The 23,622-nt window shown below is 44.0% G+C and overlaps 1 protein-coding gene across 1 annotated transcript in view; it reads right to left on the reverse strand.

Annotated features, from left to right (window-relative positions):
• NPC1 (NPC intracellular cholesterol transporter 1) overlaps positions 1-18,315 on the reverse strand; it is a 124,834-nt gene extending 106,519 nt beyond the window's left edge. The window contains exon 1 of the mRNA XM_077492575.1: positions 18,153-18,315. Coding sequence (XP_077348701.1) covers positions 18,153-18,221 — 69 coding nt within the window. The 5' untranslated portion in view covers positions 18,222-18,315. The remainder of the gene's footprint in view (positions 1-18,152) is intronic.
• Positions 18,316-23,622: the final 5,307 nt, after the last annotated feature.

Here is a 23,622-nt window from a genome sequence, read left to right on the forward strand (position 1 = left end):
GACATACATCACAGTTGAACTTAGGAATGTGTCTTTGCAAAGTTAAACTAAATAAAATATTCTCTTATTTTTGCTTTGGGATAGAGTGCAGAGGGATTAGAAGTCTTGTCAGTCCCTGATAGAGTGAAGGCAACTCACAAATTTTGCCAGTTTCACCTTCAAATTTATTCACTTCCTCTCGCATAGCTAATCAGGAAGTGATTAGCTTTTAGAAAATCTTCAGAAAAAAAAAAAAAACACACAAAGCCCAACCTAAAAAAAAAAGACAGAAGCAGGTTCTAACACTCACTTGGTTTCCCTCAAATTCCCACAATTAAGCACCATACACACATCAGATTTTCTGCTGATTTTTTCCTTCAGATTTACCAAAACCATGTAGTGCAAGGGACTTGCATACAAACTGAAACTCGTAAGGTTTGACCTTGTATTATATGGTTTTGGTAAATCTGAAGGGAAAAAAATAGATAATCAGCAGAAAATCTGATAGTGTGTATGGGGCTTTAGAATAGGATTGTCTTGAGCTAGATTTTAGCTCAGTGCTCTAAATCTGCGGTTCTCAATCCTGTCCTCAAGTACCCCCAACAGGCCATGTTTGCAGGTTTTTCTTCATCTTGCACAGGCCAATTCTGACACTTCGCTCCTACATGTAAAAAAAAAAAAAAAAAGTTTTTGCTATAAAATTACATAGAACCCCCGAACATTATATATCTTTTTTTAGCAGATACCCTAGAGAATGCAATGGCGGTTGATTCTCTCGCACGGTATTTGCGCGGGAAAAAAAAAAAGCCCACACAAAACATTAAAGTTAGCCCAATTTTTTTTTACATAATGCGAAAGTTGTGATGTGAAGTTATGCCGAGTAAATTGATACCCAACATGTCATGCTTCAAAATTGCACACGCTTGTGGAATAGCGCCAAAAACTTTGGTACTTAAAAATCTCCATAGGCGGTGCTTTAAATTTTTTTTTTTACTGGTTACACGTTTTGAATTACAGAGGAGGTCTAGGGTTAGAATTATTGCTCTCGCTCTAACGTTTTCAGCGACATCTCACATGGTTTGAACACCATTTTCATATGTGGGCGGGACTTGCGTATGTGTTTGCGTCTGCGTGCGAGCACATGGGGACAGGGGCACTAAAAAAAAAAAAAAAAAAAAAAAACAATTTTTACAATTTTACTTAATTTTTCATTTTGCACCTTTTTTTTAATGCAGAGGCCGGGTATGACATATCATCGCGCCCGGCCTCCAACGATCATAGAAACCATCTCTATGGTGGACATCCAGCAGATCCTCTGTCTGAATCACTGATCATGGCGGTGAGGCGGTAGAAGCACCAGAGGGCAGCGGGGGGGGGGGCTGTCTGTAAGAAAGATCGAGCGGCGGAACAGCCGCTATGATCATTCTTGTGGTGTAGGGAATCGCTGGCTGAAAAAGCCGGTATCTGAATGATGCCTGTAGCCTCAGGCATCATTCAGATATACCACGCAAAGTCGAGGCTGCCACATGACGGCCTGCCAACTCCAAGTGGTTTAATCAGAGTTAATGGCTTGATATTTTGGACAGCTATTTTAGCTAAGAGAAATTCCCAAAACATGTCCTGTCAGAGGTACTTGGGGACTGAGGCAGAGAACCACTGTGCTAAAATTTCCCTCAATCCATGCCTATGCTACCATGAAGGCATTGGGAAAGTAGCTTTTAGACAAAATCACACCTTTTTGTTTTGCCATGCCAATCAGCCTAGTTAGGCTGGGAAATCTGTTGCATGAAAATTGTTTAGAATTGTTTCTAAACACCAAAAATATATTTATTTCAGTGAAAAATATCCCGCCACCACAAAAAAAAAAAAAAAAAAAAAAAAAAAAAAAAGTAAAGTAAAAGTAAAAAAAATACATCTGTTTTGCAAAGACATTGCAAACAAAATAGAAAAAAAGAGAAAATACACACACACACACACACATATACACATATATATATATATATATATATATATATATATATATATATATATATATATATATATATATATATATATATATATATATATATATATATATATATATATATATATATATATATATACACACACACACACACACACACACACACACACACACACATACATACACACCCCCCAAAAGGTACTTTCTTGCCACACACACAATCTTGCCTCTTATCAGGGCAAGGTAAAGAATGCCATCTGCAAGCTTTATACAATATAGGTTGGTGTGCCAATGAGGCAATTGAAAACGCATGAACAGTCCATTAAACACACAAAATGCAAGTTCACACAATGTAGACACATTACTTCAAAGTGGGTACACCCGTTAAGCAGATCCTTAAATTACTAACCCCCCCCCCCCAAAAAAAAAAACACACACACACACACACACACAAAATCCAAGTGCCGTTCACACGCACAATAATAAATAAAAACCCACACAAAGTCCCCGAGCATGCCCAGACTAACCGAAATGTATTTCATGCACCAAAAGCCTCTACAAAAACCCAAAGTCCCCGAGTATGTCCAGAACAACCCAAATGCAGTTAGCACAAAATAAACCACCCCTGTCCAAAAAGTAACCACATCATCCAGCATGCTACAAAATTACAGATGGGACAAACACCCACATAACAGATAATCCGTGTCCAAGCCCAACAGATGTGAACAAAAACCTGATATGCAGCAAGACCTGTACAAATACTGCATCTCTCAGTGTCATCGATTTCGACAGGCTGGCTGCACAAAACACCCAAGCATTCCCTGGGCACATATGCCTATGCCCAGGTGAATGAAAAGTCTGCTCATCAAAAAGAAATTAGATATACAGAGGATAAAAGTATTTGATCCCCTGTTGATTTTGTAGATTTGCCCACCGACAAAGAAATGATCAGTCTATAATTTTAATGGTAGGTTAATTTTAACAGTGAGAGAACAAAATCCAGAAAAACGCATTTCAAAAAAGTTATAAATTGATTTGCGTTTTAATGAGTGAAATAAATATTTGACCCCTTTGCAAAACATGACTTGGCGGCGAAACCCTTATTGGCAATCAGAGGTCAGACGTTTCTTGTAGTTGGCCCCCAGGTTTGCACACATCTCAGTAAGGATTTTGTCCCATTCCTCTTTGCAGATCCTCTCCAAGTCATTAGGGCTTCAAGCCAATAAATTGTGCTGCAGTGCAAGGAGAATGCGGATAGGAGGAATGGGCAAACTGACAGCAAGAGGAGCTCATCAGTCTGCTGCTTCTCTCTTTACAGTCTACTCACAGGCTGGGGAGGGACAAGACCTGTAAATATTACTGGGCTGCTGCAATAACATTTATGTAGCAGAGCTGTGTAAATCTCAGGACTGGATAGACAAATGCAAATCCGTTGGCAGGTAAAGCAGCCCTCATATACATTTTATTCAACGCTACGTCTGTTACTGCAAAGTCACAAGGGACTGTGAGCAGAAATGTGCCGACATCTAATAAAGTGACCACCACACTGGAACCACTTGCTCAATAACACTCAATCTAATTTGAAGCACTTGTTCTTGGGCCCAGCCTCAAGAGTCTCATTTCACACGTGGAAAAAAAAATCCAAACCATCCGCTCAGAGACAGAATGTAAACACAAGCTCATGCCAATGTAACCAGAAAAGTGTATCATTTTGGCACATGGGAGTGAAGTGGCCTTGTGATGACTGCAATAGCCTTGAAATCTTCTGTACACTGTTTCCAAGGGCTTTTACCTTTTTTCTACTCAAAGATAGTGAATAGCCTGAAGGTCAGCAGCCAAAATAGGATCCAAAAGCAAAAAAAATAAATTTTTTTAACTAAAATAATTCCAAAAATGAATATCATTTTTATGAAATACTTGCATATATTGGGACAGATCTAAAAAAGATGCAATGGTAAAGACAGAACGGCCTTCTTCTTAACCCTCATTTTGCCAAATTTCAGCAAGAGCAGAAAAAGCTGCAGATTTGAATTTACATTTACTAAAATGCCAACTATAATAATGCATGCCATTGGTTTTATGCTACATCCACATTTGAATGCAGCATATTCAGGTGATTATTAAAGTGGTTGTAAACCCTTACAACACACTTTGACCTACAGGTAAGCCTAGATTAAGGCTTACCTGTAGGTCCAAGAAATATCTCCTAAACCTATACGGTTTAGGAGATATTTGCCGAAAGACAGGCTCCACTGTCTACGGCCTTTGCGCCGTAGACAGCGTCACGCAGGCGCACTGAGCGCGGCACCCGTCAATGGCGATATGCCACGCGTGGCGGCTCCCGTGCGCATGCGTGGGAGTGACGTCATCGCGGCTTCGCCAAATGACAGCGGCGGAGCGGCAAGACCCACCGAGAAGATGGATGCGCTGGACTACAGGGGACAGCGGTGACTTCGCTGGCTCCTGTGTCAGGTAAGTGACACATAATGGACTACTATGCGATGCATAGTAGTCTATCATGCTTTGCCTTTGCAGGGAATGAAAGAGGAAGTAAACCCATCAGGGTTTACATCCTCTTTAAGGCCATTTTGTGCCTTTTTTGTCGCCTTTTAGGATTGATGTGCCATTCAGGAGCTTCTTTGGGGCAGGATTGTGTATTTTTGGCCTCAGATTTATATTAGAAGAGCACCTGAAAAACACTTTTTATTCTGTTAAAGCGGTGTTGCACATGAAAAAAAATTAAATAAAAATTTCATCAAAATTCCTATTAAAGAATAAAATAAAAATAAAATTAGGATTTTTTTTTAACTCCCCTCTAAATGCCTGTTGCTAGGGGGTCCTTCGTAATCTGCCTCCTTCAGTGCCTGGGCTCTTGACGTCACTTCCCCTCAGTGCAGGAAGGGCTCAGCTCTGCCCCCTCCTTCCTGTCAGTCATCTGGGACATGTGACAGGTCCCAGATGACTGCGTGGCCAATCACAGCGTCGCTCGCGCATGCACAGTGGGTGCCTGGCTGTGGCTTCACAGTGCCCACAGTTAGAATGCCGGTGCTGCCGAGTGGAGGGGGGCACATCGCTGGACCCTGGGACAGGTAAGTGTCCGATTATTAAAAGTCAGCAGCTGCAGTATTTGTAGCTGCTGACTTTTATTTTATTTTTTAAAGGGGAACTCCTCTTTAAGCACTCCCATTGAGTCTATGAGGCCACAAAGACCCACAATTACCTGATAAGAAGCTCCTGTATTTTTCCAAGGAAACAGGTGTCAGAGCATTCAGGTGTGATCAGGCACCATTTAAAAAACCTGATTTCATGTAGCTTAGAGCAGGTATCTCAAAACGACAGCCCTCTAGCTGTTGCAGAACTACATGTTCCATGTGACATTGCAAACTCTGACATTCACAGATATGGCTAGGTATGATGGGAATTGTATTTCCAGAACAACTGGAGGGCCATAGTTTGGAGACCCCTCCCTGGCTTAGAGCAACATGCCAAGGTGTGACTGAGACCTGAACCTTTTCCTGCATGCCCCGGCACCCCTTTAAAAAGTTTGGAATGCCCAGGGGGCAGGAATGATCAGCTATCATGTGACCACTAAGGTTGTCACAGTGGTCACATGATCAAGATCTGGTCCCACTGGCTACTGATAGTTAGCCCAGACCGAGGGCTGTATTTGATAGCTCAGAAGTTTTGACAGCTCATAAGTGAAAAAAAAAAAAAAATAGTTGCCCAGGGGACTTTTTATGGAGGTTAAACAAGTACATTAATCATATATAAAAAGCAGATTCTTATCCTTTATTACATAGAAAAAGTTTTAAAACTGAGGAATGCACCAAACACAACTCCTAGAATTTTCATATTTGAACAGGTTATATACACTTTCTTCTAAGCTAACAAGGTTTGCGGGACGGTCAACGAACAGAGAAAATAGGAAACATAGATCAAACGCGTTTCATAAAACACCATTCACTTCATCAGGATGTTTCTGGCAGGGTGTAGATAATAAAGGAAGCCACATTTGGAACAATCAGATCTGCCAACAGATGGAGAGTCTGCCCCGGGGCTGAAGAGACAGGGGTCAGGCAACAAGTCATCCGAGGGGAAGATGCTAATGGACAGGTGTGACTAATGCACCCAATGAAAACAGAACGCCGAAATCCATGATAAGCACAGTTAATGGAACCAAAGCTGTGTAACCTATCCAGTAAAATGGTGGTACATATAGTATTTATAGGAGATGTATCTCTCTCTCTCTCATTTGTAATTGTTTAATCGCCATAAAAAAAAAAGTCCCCATGGTAACTATTTTTTCACATTTTTTGGGACGGAAGTATTTAACCCCCCCCCCCCCAAATACCTAGCCATCTTCTGTTCCGTCTCGACAGAACACCCCACAAGTGTTACGTGGGCAGCAAGAGGTTAAAAGCAAAACTAAATTCCAAATGACATTAAATGAATAGTCTTCACTCCCTAACCAAACTGCATTCTGTCATTGCAGTGCATCACTGGAGATTGATAGGGAGCTTAGCATTGTTCTCTAAGGGCAACAAGATATTAGCATTCTTCATACTATGACAAATAATTTGCTGTAGTTACTGTTTGCGTTCAAATCCAGGCAATATGTACGTTCATTCAGCACTGCATACAGCCGGTATATATAGAGAAACGGGTTTGTATTTGCAAAAGAGACCTCAAGACTTGTTCTGCATATACCGACCATTTGAGCAAAACTTTAAGCAGAACTCCAGCCAAAAATTACAAGAGATTATATAAACTATATTGCAATATTTATTTTCAATCAAGAGATTTTCTGCCACTAGGTGTCCTCAGTCAGAAGGCCAGCATCAGTCAATGTTTTTTTGTGGATCTGCCGCTGGGAAGGGAGGACGATCACCTCCTCTCCCTGGTCCTTGGCCTGCTGGGTGGAGGGAAGGTCTTCCTCCACTCCCTTTATCTTGGGCTCCCACTGGGGAGTGAGATCAGTTTCCTCCCTTCCCTGCACATCAGACTGCCACTGGTTGCTCCATATCCTGGACTCTCGATGTGTAGCAAGGACAACTTCCTTCACTCCGGTGTCCCTACACTGCCGCTGGAAAGGGAAGACGACCACCTCCTCTACTGGCCTGTGGATCTGTCACTGGGAAGGAAGGAAGACCACATCCTCTCCCAGACCGTGGCTCTGTTGCTGGGGAAGAACCACCACCACCTTCTCACCCTGAGCCTCTGGAACTGCTGCGGGTGTGGGGCAGTCCCCTCCAAAAGCCCCTATCCCGTTTGGGCTGTCACACTTATTCTGAGCCCAGGTCATCCTGGACCCACTCCAACCTATGACTGGAGAGTGAAAAGGGAAGCACACAGTGATGAGCTCATCTCCCTGTCACTCTGCTCTCTCCTATCAGCATGCTTCCTGTCAGCGCATGAACGGATAGGCTTCTTGTGATGCTTTTTCCTCCCAAAGCTCCAATCCTCCTACACTGGGACTGCAAGAGGTTGATGCCAGATCAAATTCAATGAATTGGTTTGCATTTAAAAACATATTTATTGATGTATTGTTGCTGCATTAAAAGCTAAACTTTGGGATAAGCAAATATTCCCTAAAATAAAAAGGGTCCTGTATATTATTCTTTAAAAATTGGTGTGCTTAGTGCATTTCTTTCAGACATGTGCAGTGCAGTAATCCAGTAGGAAATGTAACCTTAATGCAGGAGCTTCCTGTAATAAAGACCACTCACTGCTTCTCTCTCCTTGTATACAGCGACTGGTCTTGCCTCCGCCCCTTCTGTAGTTTTCTCCAGGCTGCCTGTAGTGGGTGGAGCCTGCTGGGTCCCTCCCACTGCTCTGCTCTCTGACAAGCTATGTACAACACAGTGATGTCACTGGCCCCTTTTACAAGTAATAACAGTTTGTAAAGGCACTGGATGCACACAAAGTGGATATTGAGGAATAGATTTAAAAATAAAGATATTGTGTCTGGAGTTCAGCTTTAATTTGCATTTTTTATTTTGTATCTGGCTATAGTTCAGCATTAAATTATGTGTTAAAGGGGATGTGTCCAGCTTAATGTGCAACATCAGACGTGCTTTGTGTACTCTGGCAGCAGTGAATGGTTCTTTTATACTCTGCTCATTACTGATGCACACTGCATAACAGCGAAATAAAATACAGCCAGGCAGTGTGCAGAACCTGACAATTTCTGTTTAACACAAAATAAACTAAGCAATGGCATTCTCATGTAAAGATACAGCAGATGTACAAGCGTATGCGACTAGCATACCCTCCTTGATGTCCACCAATACTATATCTACATAGAACCTACTGTCAAAGAAGAAGGGAGATGGACACAAAATCAGGTAGAAATCCCCGTCACTATAAAAGGGTTAATACTCCATGTGTTCACATGGAGAAAACAGTGACTGAGCACCAACACAGCTCCACCAATAGCAAATCTATAATAGTCAGCAATGACAGCGGGGCACATGACTCTCAGCTGAGCTAAACATATTCATTTCCCCCAGCCTGCACATTACACATCATGTATCATCTACCCAAAAGACTGCCGGCTTTGTATTTCAAAATACTAAATTAGTAGGATGAATAAAAAAAAATAATTCTTAAGATTTAATATTACTGTCCACACTTACATTTACACTTTTCATTCAAAGTGCTATTAAACATTATAATGAAGCTTAGAGTTCTTAGAGGTTATACTTGCTAGGGTTTTTTAGGCTTTATTTCGTCTATTTTCACCTGGTGATCAGGTCAGTAATTCTGTTTTTGAAGAGAACAAGCTCCCCAGCAAATGCATCACTTACAGGGAGGAGACAAACCATTTAACACTGGCAGGGGAGACTATAAGGGCCGGTTCACACAGCGGGCGATGCGAGGCGACACGACTCGCCTCGCCTCGCTCCCGCAAGTCGCCCCCGTTCTGTACAATGGAACCATTCTGAGAGGAGCGACTCGAGTCGCTCCGACTCAGAAAAAAGGTTCCTGTACTACTTCTGGGCGACTTGCATTGACTTCTATACAGAAGTCCTCTGCAAGTCGCCGCAGGTCGCGGCGAGGCAAGTCGGAGACGCCTCGCCGCGCCTGCAGTGTGAACCGGCCCTAAGACCTCATGCACACTGGACTTTTTTTATTTATTTATTTTTACAGCTGCCGTTTTTGGCTTCAGACTTTGTTTTTTTTTTCTACAAACTCTCCAGTATATATATATATATATATATATATATATATATATATATATATATATATATATATATATATATATATATATATATATATATATATATATATATATATATATATATATATATATAAATATAAATATAAATATAAATATAATTTTTGGGGGTTCCAAGTAAATTTCTAGCAAAAAAAAAAAAAAGTGATTTTAACTTCTTTTGAAGTCTGTGGCTTCAGAAGAGCAGAGAGAATTCCCTTGCATAGAAAGAAGAAAAATCGGGAAACACTTTTTCTTGACAATCTATTGTGCAGCTCTAAAATATATAATTTTTTTTTTTTTTTTTTTATTAGAGATAAGATACAAAAAAAAAAAAAAAAAAGGGAAGAAACCCTGGTATCTAACTGAAGTTCCTCTTTAACTTGGCATCCTGTATTACTGTATTACGCCTATGCTTCATCACTGGTTCACAGGGTAATAAAAGCAGAATTAGGATTGGCATCATTAATGCTGTTTCCTGTGAAAACCAAAGGTCCCCAAATGGCTACCCCTTTTTTTTTTTCTTACCCACAACTAGAGATTTTACATGGAAGTGGAATATAAAAGGCATGGTTAGGTTTTAATGCAAGGTCAGCTTTAAAAAGACAAAATGCAATTAATAAGGGCCAACAAACTCATTAAATCCCAACTCCTGGAATTAGAGAAAATGAACCCTTGTAGTGGGTCCAGCCGTGCAAATATGAATGTTTGTTAGGTCTAGGTGGACCCAGAAGAACTGTAATACCTTAACACCGCTGCAGATCACGGCAGGACAAAGCTGGCCAGATACTTTGTGAATTGTACACAACAGGCAAGAGGGAAAATAAACCTTGGAGAAGGTGGCGAGGGGGAAATTTCCTTTATTTTCACAATATAGGCATTGTGGAAAAGGCGGATGATATACACATTTGTAAAAGAAATATATTCACAAAGCCTGGGATAAATGAGCCATGTGTGAAGCCCACCATGGCGAACTCTGCCTGGATTGGTGCTTTTCTTGGTCGGAGACTAGGAGCTGGCCACAGTATTCGCCATGCACACAATAAACCCTACTTTTTTAAACTCTTTGAGCAGCTGATCATTACTGAGTATGCAGTTTCTTTATCTTTTAAAAAGAGAAGTATGGTGAAGGCTTTTCTGGCCATACTTCTCTTATGGGTTACAGGAATGCAATAACTATTGCCCTCCAGTGACCCAGAGTCAGCTGATAGCAGGCTATTTGTCCACTATCAATTGACAGGGTTGTTCTATCGAGAAGCGCCCTCCATCGAATAGTGCCCACACATGCAGAGCCGCACTTCAGCCGATTTGCCGATCAGCTGGAGTGACATGACCAGGGTGCAAGCGCACATCGTAGGAGGCATCTCTCGATGGGAGATACCATTTCATGGGCACAATTGAAACTTGTGAGACCTACGGTCTCCCCCAGCTGTTTGCACATTGTGCCTTGCTGTTGCGAGTCGGCTTTACAGCGTGCTGATGGTCCGGTTTCATCTGTGTTGCAGGGCGGGTTTGACTGTGTTGACAGGCTGGTTTTGCCTGTGTGAAAGGGCAGCTTGCCACACAGACAAAACCAGCTCTTCAACACAGTCGCTAGCTGCCCTCCAGCAGCAGCAATGCACAATCTGAGAACTACGGTCTCCCCCGCTGTTTGTATAGGTTTAAATTGTGCCTGTGAAATGGTATCTCCCATCGAGAGATCCCTCCTACCATGTGCGCATGCGTCGTGGTTACATCAGCCCAGCTGATCGGCAAATCAGCTGTTCCGTACACCGCATGCGCAGTACATACTGGGCGCTAGTCGATGGGGGACCCTTCGACAGAACAGGGGCCGACCTGCTCCAGGCTCGGGAGGGATCCCAACAATACTGTCAGGATCCAGTTCACTGCCTGACTGACAACTGGTTTCACCTTTCAGCAGGAGGCTGAGAGCCAGAGCCAGCATGCTCCTGCTCACTTTCCAGCCTGGTGCTCTAGTGAGCTCCGGAGGAGTATAGGGGAGACTAGTGACCGACAGTGACTGCTCGCCACTCAGAGCTGAGCGATCATGTGATCGCTCAATTCTCCATCTTGGAGCTAATGGGGGGGGGGGGGGCCCAGTATAAGCTAGTGCCATTACCACTGCCCTAGATTTCCTGTTTAAGGGTGGGTCCTATGGAGCTATCCTTGACTGCACAGACTAAATAAGGGTCTCCCCATTCGTACTGCAACACAGCCCAGTTCAGTGCAGCGAGCTAAAATGAATAGACAACTTTCTTTATTTCAGTTTACTGGATATCACCACACATCATTTTGTGCACTTTTCATAAAGTTTTTTTTGGGGGGGGGGGGGGTGGATTGCGTGATGCACTGAAGTGCACATCACTCCGCCCTCACACTATAGCTCACTGCAACTGAAACGGACAGCATGGGCTTCATATAGGCCTCATTCACACAATCAATTGGGGATGTGGTTCAGCAAAAAGTTTAAACTAGCAACAGGGATCACAGGTGTGTGTGCGCACACAATCTTCTGTGGCCAGGAAACTGGTACAAATTAAAGACAGGCTGACTGGCTATTTTCATGTAATTGCAAAGGCTACACCCACAAGGATGATTTGGCTCGGTGTGAATGCTATGGGCAGAAATCTGCCAATTCCTGCTGCTGTTTTTTTTCCCTTTCCGGACAGTTTGCACCCAGGGCTGCTCATCTGTCCCCAACCTCATGTAACCGCTCAATGAAGCTACATTAGCACGGGTGATTTGGCCTGGTGCAAGTGGCAGAGACAGGAATCTGACGCTTCCTGCTGCCGTTTTCCACCCGTGAGTGGCAGCCGCTGAGCCCATACACTTTACTGACAGGTCAGACACAGCCAGCGATTACCTGCAGCGATTGTTGCTGGATGTACGCAATTCAGTCATGCAGTGTAAATGCATTAAGGCCCAAAACCCCAGGATACTCAGACTACTTTGTCAAAGAAGGACCTCAAGTCCTCTTGCACAAGCTGGAAAATCTCAACGTGAGGATTCATGCATACAGAGCTTAAAAAAAATAAAAAAAAAAATAAAAAAAAAATGTCCCTGTTACAGGCATGGAGTGGCTTTTCAGCCTGTAAAAAAAAAAAAAAAAAAAGTGAACAGGGACTTAATGTAAGAAAAAAAAAATCCAACTAAAAATAAAATGCTGAAAATATAAAATACACAAAAAAATTAATACTAATAAAATAAATAAAAAAAGGAAAGTCTACTTGTGAAAGATGTAAAAGTGACAACAGAATATATCACAAGCACACGGAATTCAGGGGGTTGTTTGTTTCCATCATGACATGTGCTTATCTCTCTATACCAAAGAATCACACGAACCATCCACAAAATCCTGCGACACAGGGGTAGGCAACCTTAAGATGCCAGCTGTTGTGGAACAAGTCCCATGAGTCATTGCAAGACTGACATCCACAGGTATGATGGGATTTGTAGTGTCACCACAGTTAAGGCAGAACTAAACCCTCCTTTCCTATCCTCCTTTAAGCCAAGGAAGCTGCCATCTTGGCCGCTGATCTGCCAAGGTGCTGCACATTAGATCAGTAATGACTCCAGCCATTTTATTGTTTGACAGTTTCATTGGCAGTACAAACAGATATGACAGTTAGCATCCACGGAATGCCGAGAATGTAACAGTTTTGTAAAAACTGGTAAATTAATGAGTTTAGTTCACTTTAAGAGTGGATGATGCCTTTCCAAGCTATAAAGCAATGACCACCTAACTGGTACTCTACCGATGGGGCATTGATTTCTAGCTTCAATGAGAACAGGTCCTTAGATTTGGTCTTGCAGGCTTATACATCTACTCAATTTTACTCAATCATGCATCAACTCAAATTTTTTTTTTCTTTTTTTTTTTCTTTCCAGCAGAACACGTATCCTTATATTTCACACTTGTGGAAATAAGAGGAAGGTTCTGGCTATCACAGTTATAAAATGCCAAGGACAGAGCTACCAAAACATTTACTAACACAAATTGAAAGTCACAGTGGCCATAATGTGGCAAAGGACAACTTTGGTAATGTTTTCTGTTCCACAAAGCAAAACTACTTCTGCTTTTCAAACCCCCTACTATGGTGTGTCACAAATCTGTACAGACAGCATTGTTTAGTGCATAATTAAAGGCAGAACCTTTTAGTTTACTTTTGGCTAGAGTGGAGAGGGATTAGAGCCCCTATCTTTTTTTGCTGTCTGTGTCCCAGTTAGGGAGATTTATCCTCTCCATTTGTCCTTTTTACAGTTATCACTAGAACAGGAAGAGAGCAAAAATAGGATTTTTGTACTCACCGTAAAATCCTTTTCTCTGTAGTTCACTGACTGACAGCTCCTTTAAAATTTAGACCATCGGGTTGTTACGCCACCTTCAGGAGAGGACTAGGCAGGTCCCTTCAGTAACAGCCCCCCCAAACCTGCTTCCTGCAACCTCAGTACATCAACAAGCAGTATAACGTAAAATAGGAGGGGAAGGGAGGGTGCTGTGTCAGTCAGTGAGCTACAGAGAAAAGTATTTTATGGTGAGTACAAAAATCCTATTTTCTCTTACATTCACTGACTGACAAAGCTCCTTTAATTTAGACCATCGGGACGTCCCCAAGCAGTGTCAAAATGAGGGGTGGAAAACAGCATTAAAAAAAATAAATAAAAAAAAACACACACACACACACACACACACACACACACACACACACACACACACACACACACCCCCCCCCCCCCCCGAGTGCTCACCAACAGGGGAGTCACCACCTTATCTAACCACATCAGAACTTGCAGAAACAATGAAACAGTGCATTTTACTTAAAAAGGTAACCTTTTTTTGTCAAAACAGAAAAAAATAAAAATTATTTGTGCAATTGCAAATTAGACGGCCGCCTGCAAAACTTTGCGGCCAAAAACAGGCATCAGCCGATGCGCTGACATCTACCTTGTAGAATTTTGTAAAGGTGTGAACAGACGACCAAGTCGCCGCTTTACACACGAGTGTCAGACGCTTGATGTCGGAAGGCCCAAGGAGGTTCCAATTACCCTGGTGGAATGGGCCATGACCGGAAAGGGGGGCACCTGCCCCTTCAAGGCATAGGCCTGAACCACACAATCTGTCTGATCCACTTGGAAATGGTGGCCGATGAGACCACCATGCCTTTTTTTCGGACCAGCTACCGAAAAACAATCAGAGTCTGACTTCCGTAAGGGAGCCGTGGCAGACAGATATACCCTTAGAACCTGGACCAGGTCCATAGGATGTGTTGGCTTAGGACACAAACATGGTAACACAATGTCTTCAATGATGTGGAACGTCGAAACCACCTTCGGCAGAAAAGAAGGTTGCAGAAGCAACACCACCTTATCCTTATGGATAATCAGATAAGACGACTTGCAAGACAAGGTCACCAGTTCCGAAACCCTCCTGGCCTATGTAATGGCCACTAGAAAGACCACTTTCTGGGAAAGAGTCAACAATGGAATTTCTCCAATATTCTCAAACAGCGGTTTCTGGAGCACCGATAACACCAGGTTCAGATCCCACAGGGGTAACAGTGGAACGCACCGGAAGAACTACATGCCGAACCCCCTGAACAAAAGGTGCTCACTAAAGAGTGAGACGCCAGGGGTCGCTGAAAAAAAAACAAAAAAAAAAAACAGCTAAGGCTGAAAATTGTCCTTTAATGGTGCTTAAAGCCAATTTCTAGTCTACTCCACACAGTAGAAACAGCAAGATCCTGGATATGGAATAGGAGCGTGGATGCCATCCTTTCTCCTTACACATAAAGATGTAGGACTTCCAGGTCCGATGATATATCTTCCGAGAAGATTCCTGTGCTCTCAACATAGTTGAAGTCACTGAGTCCGATTGGCCCCAGTTCTTTAGTATCTGGCTTTCAATAGCCATGCCGTTAAAACCAGCAATGGTAAAGCAGGATGGAGAATTGGACCTTGAGACAGAAGGTCCTCTCGTAACAGCAGTCGTCAGGGGGCGTCCGCCACCAGGCGCACTAGGTCAGCGTACCAGGGATGCTGAGGCCAATCTGGGGCAATCAGAATTACTGGAATCCCCTCGGCCTCCACTCTGCAGAGCAGACGTGGTAGCTTTAGCGGAGGAAAGGCATAGATCAGTTCATACTGACCCCACGGAGCCACCAGCGCGTCTGACGCGTCTTCCCAAGGATCTCTTGTCCTGGACACAAATCTTGGTACCTTCCGATAGAGACGGGAAGCCAGGAGATATACGTCTGGTGTGCCCCATCGCAGGCGAAGCTGCCTGAACCCTCCAGATGCAGCACCCATTCTCCTGGGTCCAGCATCTGGCGACTTAGGTAGTCCGCCTGCCAGTTCTCTACTCCTGGGATGTAAATGGCCAATAGGGCCGGTACATGTCGCTCTGCCCCCTGAAAGATGTGAGCGACCTCCCTTGCTGCCGCCGAGCTTCTTGTTCCTCCTTGACGATTGGCGTATGCCATCGCCGCGACGTTGTCTGACTGGATCCTGATCGGACGCCCTCGAAGTCTCAACCATGTGGAGAGGAATAGCCCGATTGCTCGTATCTCGAGCACATTGATCTGCAATTTGGATTCCTCCCTCGACCAAAGGTCCTGGGTCGACTGTACTCCCACTACTCCACCCCAGTCGGTCAGGCTGTTGTCTGTTGTGATCACTGTCCAACGTAGAGGTAGGAACGACTTCCTGGACCAAAGTGCTGGGGACCTCAGTCACCAGAGCAGGGAGTCCCTGACTAACTGGCTCACTTGAATCTGTCGATCCAGGGATAACGGAGATTTGTCCCATTTCGTCAAGATCTCCTTCTGCAAGACTCTGGTATGAAACTGGGCGTATGGCACAGCCTCGGAGGCCACCATGAGCCCCAGGACTCGCATGCAGAAGCGTAGAGACAGCCACCAGCGGTTCATCAACAGTTTTACCGTGGTTCTGAGAGTCTGCCGCTTGTCTGAAGGGAGAAACACTCTCGCTTCCATGGAGTCCAGCAGTAAGCCTAGGTACACCAAATGTTGAGTTGGTATAAGCACCAACTTTTTTAGGTTCAACAGCCACCCAAAATCCTGCAGAGTCTGCGTGGTGATCGCCACATCCTCCTTCAATTCTGAGGCGGAAGATGCTCTCAGGAGGAGATCGTCTAGGTAACCTACGATCGCGATCCTGCATTGTCACAGCAAAGCTAAAACTGGAGCCAATACCTTGGTAAAGACTAGGGGGCTGATGCCAAGACAAAAGGGAGAGCCACAAACTGTTAGTAGTCGTCCCCAACTGCGAATTGCAGAAACCTCTGATGCCGGAAGCATATGGTTATGTGCAGGTAAGCATCCTGGATGTCCAGAGACGCCAGGAAGTCCCCTTGATGGAGTGCAGCAACTACTGAGCCAACTGATTCCATTATGAATCTCTGTACTTTCAAGAAGCAATTGAGGCTTTTTTGGTCCAAGATTGGACGTACCCCTTCCTTTTTGGGGGACTACAAACATATTGGAGTAGAACCCCTGTAACGTTTCTGACTCCAGAACAGGTACTATCATCCCGCAAATTAGCAGGTCCCTTACTGCCCCCATGAGGGCCTCCCGGCGAGCCGGGAGCAAGGGTATGCTGGAAGAGAGGAATTTGTTTGGTGGCCAAGAGAGGAACTCTATCTTGTAGGCAGAGGAAATCAGTTTGCAGACCCATTGGTCGGACAGCCGAGAGACCCATCGGGCTGCAAACTCCCGAAGGCGACCCCCCACCCGTGTTGTAAGCGGGGGCAAACCTTCAAGCGGTAGCACTCTTGCTCGCAGGCTTGTGGTCTGGGCCAACTACAAGGGAGGATTTTCAGGTTTCCTGGAGTTGAGCTTTAACATGGATTGCCAGGACAGCACTACTTCTCAATAGGATCCATAAGGCCCGCTTACACCAGGCCATGGGGGATAAAGTAGATTGCATGTGCTGTGGTGCTATTTATTGTGATCGGCACCCCAATGTAAGCGAGGTGCTGATTACAGGTTATCACAAGGCACTACAATACATGTCATCCTGTCCTGTCCCACACTGAGATACAATGTAACCAGCACCACTCCCGTTCTACATCAGAATCCATTCATCGTGAATCAGCTCCCAAATGGCCTGTACACACAATCCGAAAAATCTGACAAAATATATCGCTTTCAATGCGATTGCACAATAATCGGATCGTCAGTACAGAGCTTTCGAGAGCAGATCATGACAGTTCATCTGATGGAACAAACATAAAACATTTACTCGTATGACACCAGATCGTACGATTTTCGTTTAATCAGTACAGTTGTCGCCCAAAAATATAATAGAAATACATTACATCACTTCTGATTTTTTTTTTTCCTGACGTATGAGAATTTTCAGAACTTTAATAAATTCTTAATTTTCGATAAGCGATTAACATGCAAGACAAAAAAAAAAAAAAACCCACACAACAGACGATTTGTCGTCTGCTTTTAAGATTGTGTGTACGGGCCAAAACTTAGTGTAACGAGGATGTGATCAGGCCTCCACAGGAGAGGGAGAGGGAGAGGGAGAGAAACGCTTTTTTTCCTCTTTCTGATCAGATCTAAGCAGATAGATCCACTTTCCGATGTGAAGAGGATGCAGATGATGAGAGGAGTGGGGAGTGTTGGATGGTGTGCTGTGCCCCTATAATAAACCAATATGATTAATTCCTCTATTAGATGATCACATGAGATCCTGACACCATGGAAATGAAGTTCCATGTGAAAAGACAGAACACACATGTGGTGTGATAGGGCGAAGATGCTGGAAGGGGGACCCCTCTGTCTGATCCTCCATAGAAGACATGAGTGATAAGTCCTGGAGGAGTGGATGGGAGGAGTACACATCACTGAGAGCCCGATAATAATAATACAGATCCATGTAGTGCACGGATTAGAGGGTATGAAGGAGCAGTCACTGACATGTGGTGCAGCCTTTGGTCCAGTGTCAGGCACCTCTCCGGACACTTACCTTGTCAGGTAGGTACAGAGCCCCCACTACACAGAAGGTGATAAGACGGAGAAGCCGGCAGCCGCCCATGGTAACAGCGGGAAGCAGAATGCTGATCTCCGGTCAGTACTATCCGGGGTGTGTGTACACAGGAAGCCGCTCCCCCCTACCGCTCACTGTCTGATGACAGCACCGAGCTCCGCCCACATAGCCACGCCTCTTCCTCGTCTGCAAGCCGCTCATGGAACGCACGGCGTAGCCAATGGCTGTGAAGCGCTGTGACCCGGAAAGGGATCTCCGGTGTATGAGAGCAGGGTCAGTGACATGGACTGATAGAGGAGGAGGAGGAGGAGGAGGAGGAGAAGGAGAAGAAGGCTACTATCCTAATGATGGACGTCAAAGGGCCTCTGTCTGTTAATACAACCACTTATCCACTTCAATCCACTTTTACCCCTTCCTTAACAGACAAGCTATCTCCCACTTTGAATGACAATTGTGCGGTCATGCAACACTGTACCCAAATAGATTTTTTTACACACAATTAGAGCTTGCTTTTGGTGCAATTTATCACTACTTGGTTATTCATTTTTTTGCAAACAAATGAAAAAAAAATTTTTTTTTCAAACTTTGTTTTAGTTTTTAGATTTAAGGCTGCATTGATGGGCACTGGTGGGGCAGCACTGATGAGAAGGCCCTGATGAGGCTGCATTGATGGGCACTGGTGAGGCTGAACTGATGGGCACTGGGGAGGCTGCACTGATGAGCACTGGGGAGGCTGAATTGATGGGCACTGGGGAGGCTCCACTGATGAGCACTGGTGAGGCTGCATTGATGGGCACTGGGGAGGCTCCACTGATGAGCACTGGTGAGGCTGCATTGATGGGCACTGGGGAGGCTCCACTGATGAGCACTGGTGAGGCTGCATTGATGGGCACTGGGGAAGCTGCATTGATGAGAATTGGAGAGCCTCGCTGTAACAGTCTTTTGTGTATAGCACATTAGGGAACAGGCTGATATTTTTATTGGTAACATCCTATATAAGCAACACATCTTTGTGAAAGCACTGTGCTCCCCAAACTATGGACCACATGAGAACCTTGGCTTAACCACATCAGCCCCAGAAGGATTTACCCACTTTCTGACCGGGCAATTTTTTGCGACACAGCACTGTGTTGTTTTAACATGACATTGTACCCAAACAAAATTGATGTCTTTTTTTCCCCACAACTAGAGCTATCTTTTGGTGGTATTTGATCACCTCTGCGGTTTTTATTTTTTGCGCTATAAACAAAAAAAGACTGGCAATTTTGAAAAAAAAGCTATATTTTTAACTTTTTTCTATAATAAATATCCCCAGCAACTATATAAAAAAAAAAAATTCTTCCTCAATTTAGACTGATATGTATTCTTCTACATATTTTTGGTAAAGAAAATTGCAATAAGCGTATATTGATTGGTTTGCGCAAAAGTTATAGTGTCTACAATATAAGGGATAGATTTATGGACAGATCAGACACTTTTGACACTATTTTGGGACCATATACAGCGATCAGAGCTGAAAATAGCCACTGATTACTGTATAAATGTCACTGGCAGGGAAGGGGTTAAATGTAGTTCCCTCAGTGTGCTTCTAACTGTGGGGGGATGGGACTGCCTAGGGGAGGAGCACCGATTGCCGCTTCTAAGTACTAGGAGCAGACGATCTGTCTCTACTCCACTGTCAGAACACTCCCCCTTTACCCCCCTGTTTACATTGACAGATCTCCAGTCTGTCCTCCTCAAGAGCAATCACGAGTAGCTCCTACATCACACGGCGGGAGCGCACGCACCCCCTATAATCCTTAAAGCGCCCACCATACAGCTACAGAGATTCACGCAGAAGTGCCATACTGCTGCCGTCAAACGACGCCGCACAGTCGGCAAGTGGTTAAAGTGATACTAAAGTCTAATTTCTTTAAAAATAATAAACATGTTATACTTACCTGCTCTGTGTAATGGTTTGCATAGAGCATCCCGGATCCTCCTCTTCTCTGGTCTCTCGCTGGTGCTCCTGGCCCCTCCCTCCTGTCAAGTGTCCCCACAGCAAGCAGCTTGCTATGGGGGCACCTAAGCCGAGCCACAGCTACGTGTGTCCATTCAAACGGGGAGACACGGTTCGCCCTCCCCCCCTTCTGATTGGCTAACAGACTTTGACAGCAACGGGAGCCGATGTCACTGTTTTGTCTTAGCCAATCAGGAGGGAAAGTCCCAGATGGTTGAGGCACTCATGCACAGCGCTGGATCGAGATGGGACTCAGGTAAGCATTAGGGGGGCTGCTGCACACAGAAGGCTTTTTTTTAAATCTTAATGCATTGGATTGCATTAAGATAAAAAAACCTTCTGCTTTTACAAGTGCTTTCACATGCCCTTGGGACACCAATCCTCCCACTGGCAATGATGGAGCACTACTGCTCCTAACACCAACAATGGAACACTATTCTTCTCACTGACACCAACAATGGTACACTAGTCCTTCCACTGACTCCAACAATGGAATGCTATTCTTCCCACTGACACCAACAATGTCTACTGATGCCAACAATGGAACTCCATTCCTCCCACTGACACCAACAAAGGAACACCATTCATCCCAACCAACGACAGGGCACTATAACTTTCACTGAAAACAATGATGGGACACTATTCATTCCACTGACACCAACAATGGGACACTATTCTTTTCACTGACAACAACGGGGAACTATTCCTCCAACTGAAACCAAGCGTAGGACACTATTTCTCTGGGATGTACAAACGATGGAGCACTATTCCTCTCGCAGATACAAACGATAGAGCACTATTACTCTCACAGATACAAAACATTCCTCTCACAGATATCAACAATGGAGCACTATTCCTCTCACAGATACCAACGATGGAGCACTATTCCTCTCACAGATACCAATGATGGAGCACTATTCCTCTCACAGATACCAACGATGGAGCACTATTCCTCTCGCAGATACCAAAGATGGAGCACTAGTCCTCTCACAGATACCAATGATGGAGCACTATTCCTCTCACAGATACCAACGATGGAGCACTATTCCTCTTGCAGATACCAACGATGGAGCACTATTCCTCTTACAGATACCAACAATGGAGCACTATTCCCCTCACAGATACCAAGGATGGAGCACTATTCCTCTCTCACAGATACCAACGATGGAGCACTATTCCTCTTGCAGATACCAACGATGGAGCAGTAATCCTCTCACAGATCCCAACAATGGGGCACTATTCCTCTCATAGATAGCAACGATGGAGCACTATTCCTCTCGCAGATACCAATGATGGAGCACTAATCCTCTCACAGATACCAATGATGGAGCACTATTCCTCTCATAGATACCAACGATGGAGCACTATTCCTCTCACAGATACCAACAATGGAGCACTATTCCTCTCGCCGATACCAATGATGGAGCACTAATCCGCTCACAGATACCAACGATGGAGCACTATTCCTCTCACAGATACCAACGATGGAGCACTAATACTCTCACAGATACCAACGATGGAGCACTATTCCTCTCACAGATACCAACGATGGAGCACTATTCCTCTCACAGATACCAACGATGGAGCACTATTCCTCTCACAGATACCAACGATGGAGCACTATTCCTCTCACAGATACCAACGATGGAGCACTATTCCCCTCACATATACCAATGATGGAGCACTATTCCTCTCATAGGTACCAACGATGGAGCACTATTCTTCTCACAGATACCAATGATGGAGCACTATTCCTCTCATAGATACCACGATGGAGCACTAATCCTCTCACAGATACTAATGATGGAGCACTATTCCTCTCATAGATACCAACGATGGAGCACTATTCCTCTCACAGATACTAATGATGGAGCACTATTCCTCTCGCAGATACTAATGATGGAGCACTATTCCTCTCATAGATACCAATGATGGAGCATTAATCCTCTCGCAGATACCAATGATGGAGCACTATTCCTCTCATAGATACCAACGATGGAGCACTATTCCTCTCACAGATACCAACGATGGAGCACTATTCCTCTCACAGATACCAGCGATGGAGCACTATTCCTGTCATTGATACCAACGATGGAGCACTATTCCTCTCACAGATACCAACGATGGAGCACTATTCCTCTCACAGATACCAGCGATGGAGCACTATTCCTGTCATTGATACCAACGATGGAGCACTATTCCTCTCACAGATACCAACGATGGAGCACTATTCCTCTCACAGATACCAGCGATGGAGCACTATTCCTGTCATAGATACCAACGATTGAGCACTATTCCTGTCATTGATACCAACGATGGAGCACTATTCCTGTCATAGATACCAACGATGGAGCACTAATCCTCTCACAGATATCAACGATGGAGCACTATTCCTCCCACTGATACCAACCATGGGGCACTACGCTTTCCTTTGAAAACAAGTGTTGGGAACTATTCCTCCCACTCTGTGCCTACAATGGGACACTATTAGCCCCACTGATACCATAAATAGGGCACTATCCCCCCACACTAATTTCAACAACAGGGCACCATTTTCCTTTAAATGTTTCCAGACCCCTGATTATATAACAGGTTCACTTTAAACATTGCTTCTCAATTATAAGTCATAAACTTTCATTCCATACAGTACATACACATGAACTGCTGTGCTAATCATACTGAAACTACTTCAACCCATCACTGTTTTAATATCTTTATTGTAAAATCCATGTTCTGCTTGGTTAGATAAGTGCAGACATTCATGAATGCTTTCTTTTGTAACCTCCAGCAGATTTCTTTTTTTTTCAACGGGTCTCTTGATCTATTATGATCAGTACAGGAAGGAAACTGCATGTGATACATTCTACATACATTCTACATACAGAAGATAGAACAGGCTGTTTGCATGAGACTTTTATGGGCAGGCAGGATGGACTACTCTGCCCTCACTTTCCTATGTTTCTATACTCCATATTTCTCTGACAATGACATTTATAGCAGTAAAGTTAAAGTATGAAAGCATGTGTCATCAGTAGTGAATACTAATATTAGTATGACGGTATGGCTTAATTGGGAAGAATGTCTCATACGTAAGGAGTATGAAGGAGGAGCGTGAAGGAGGAGCAGGGATCACACCACTGGTAATCGGAGCCGTGCCCTTTACCTAATGTTTGTTTTATATCTCCAGTGCCTTTAGAAAACTTTTTCCACTTTCAGTGGTGTGATATGATGTCTTCCGCTCATAGTTAATCATTTTATAGTAGAATACAATATATGGATATAGTTGTATAAGGAGCAGTATTGGAACAAAGAATCAATGAAAGTTTGAATACCAAACATACTTACACAGTAATGTCTTCCCACAGGTGTGGCACAAGTCAGAGGGTTCGTTCACACAGTGCGGTGACTGGTTTTTGCCACACTGGTCTCTGCTGGGGCACATGGAGAACA

The sequence above is a fragment of the Lithobates pipiens genome, unplaced genomic scaffold (genome assembly GCF_037356315.1).
Source record: "Lithobates pipiens isolate NorthernLeopardFrog02 unplaced genomic scaffold, aLitPip1_a1.2 Scaffold_19, whole genome shotgun sequence".
Classification (NCBI taxonomy): Eukaryota; Metazoa; Chordata; class Amphibia; order Anura; family Ranidae; genus Lithobates; species Lithobates pipiens.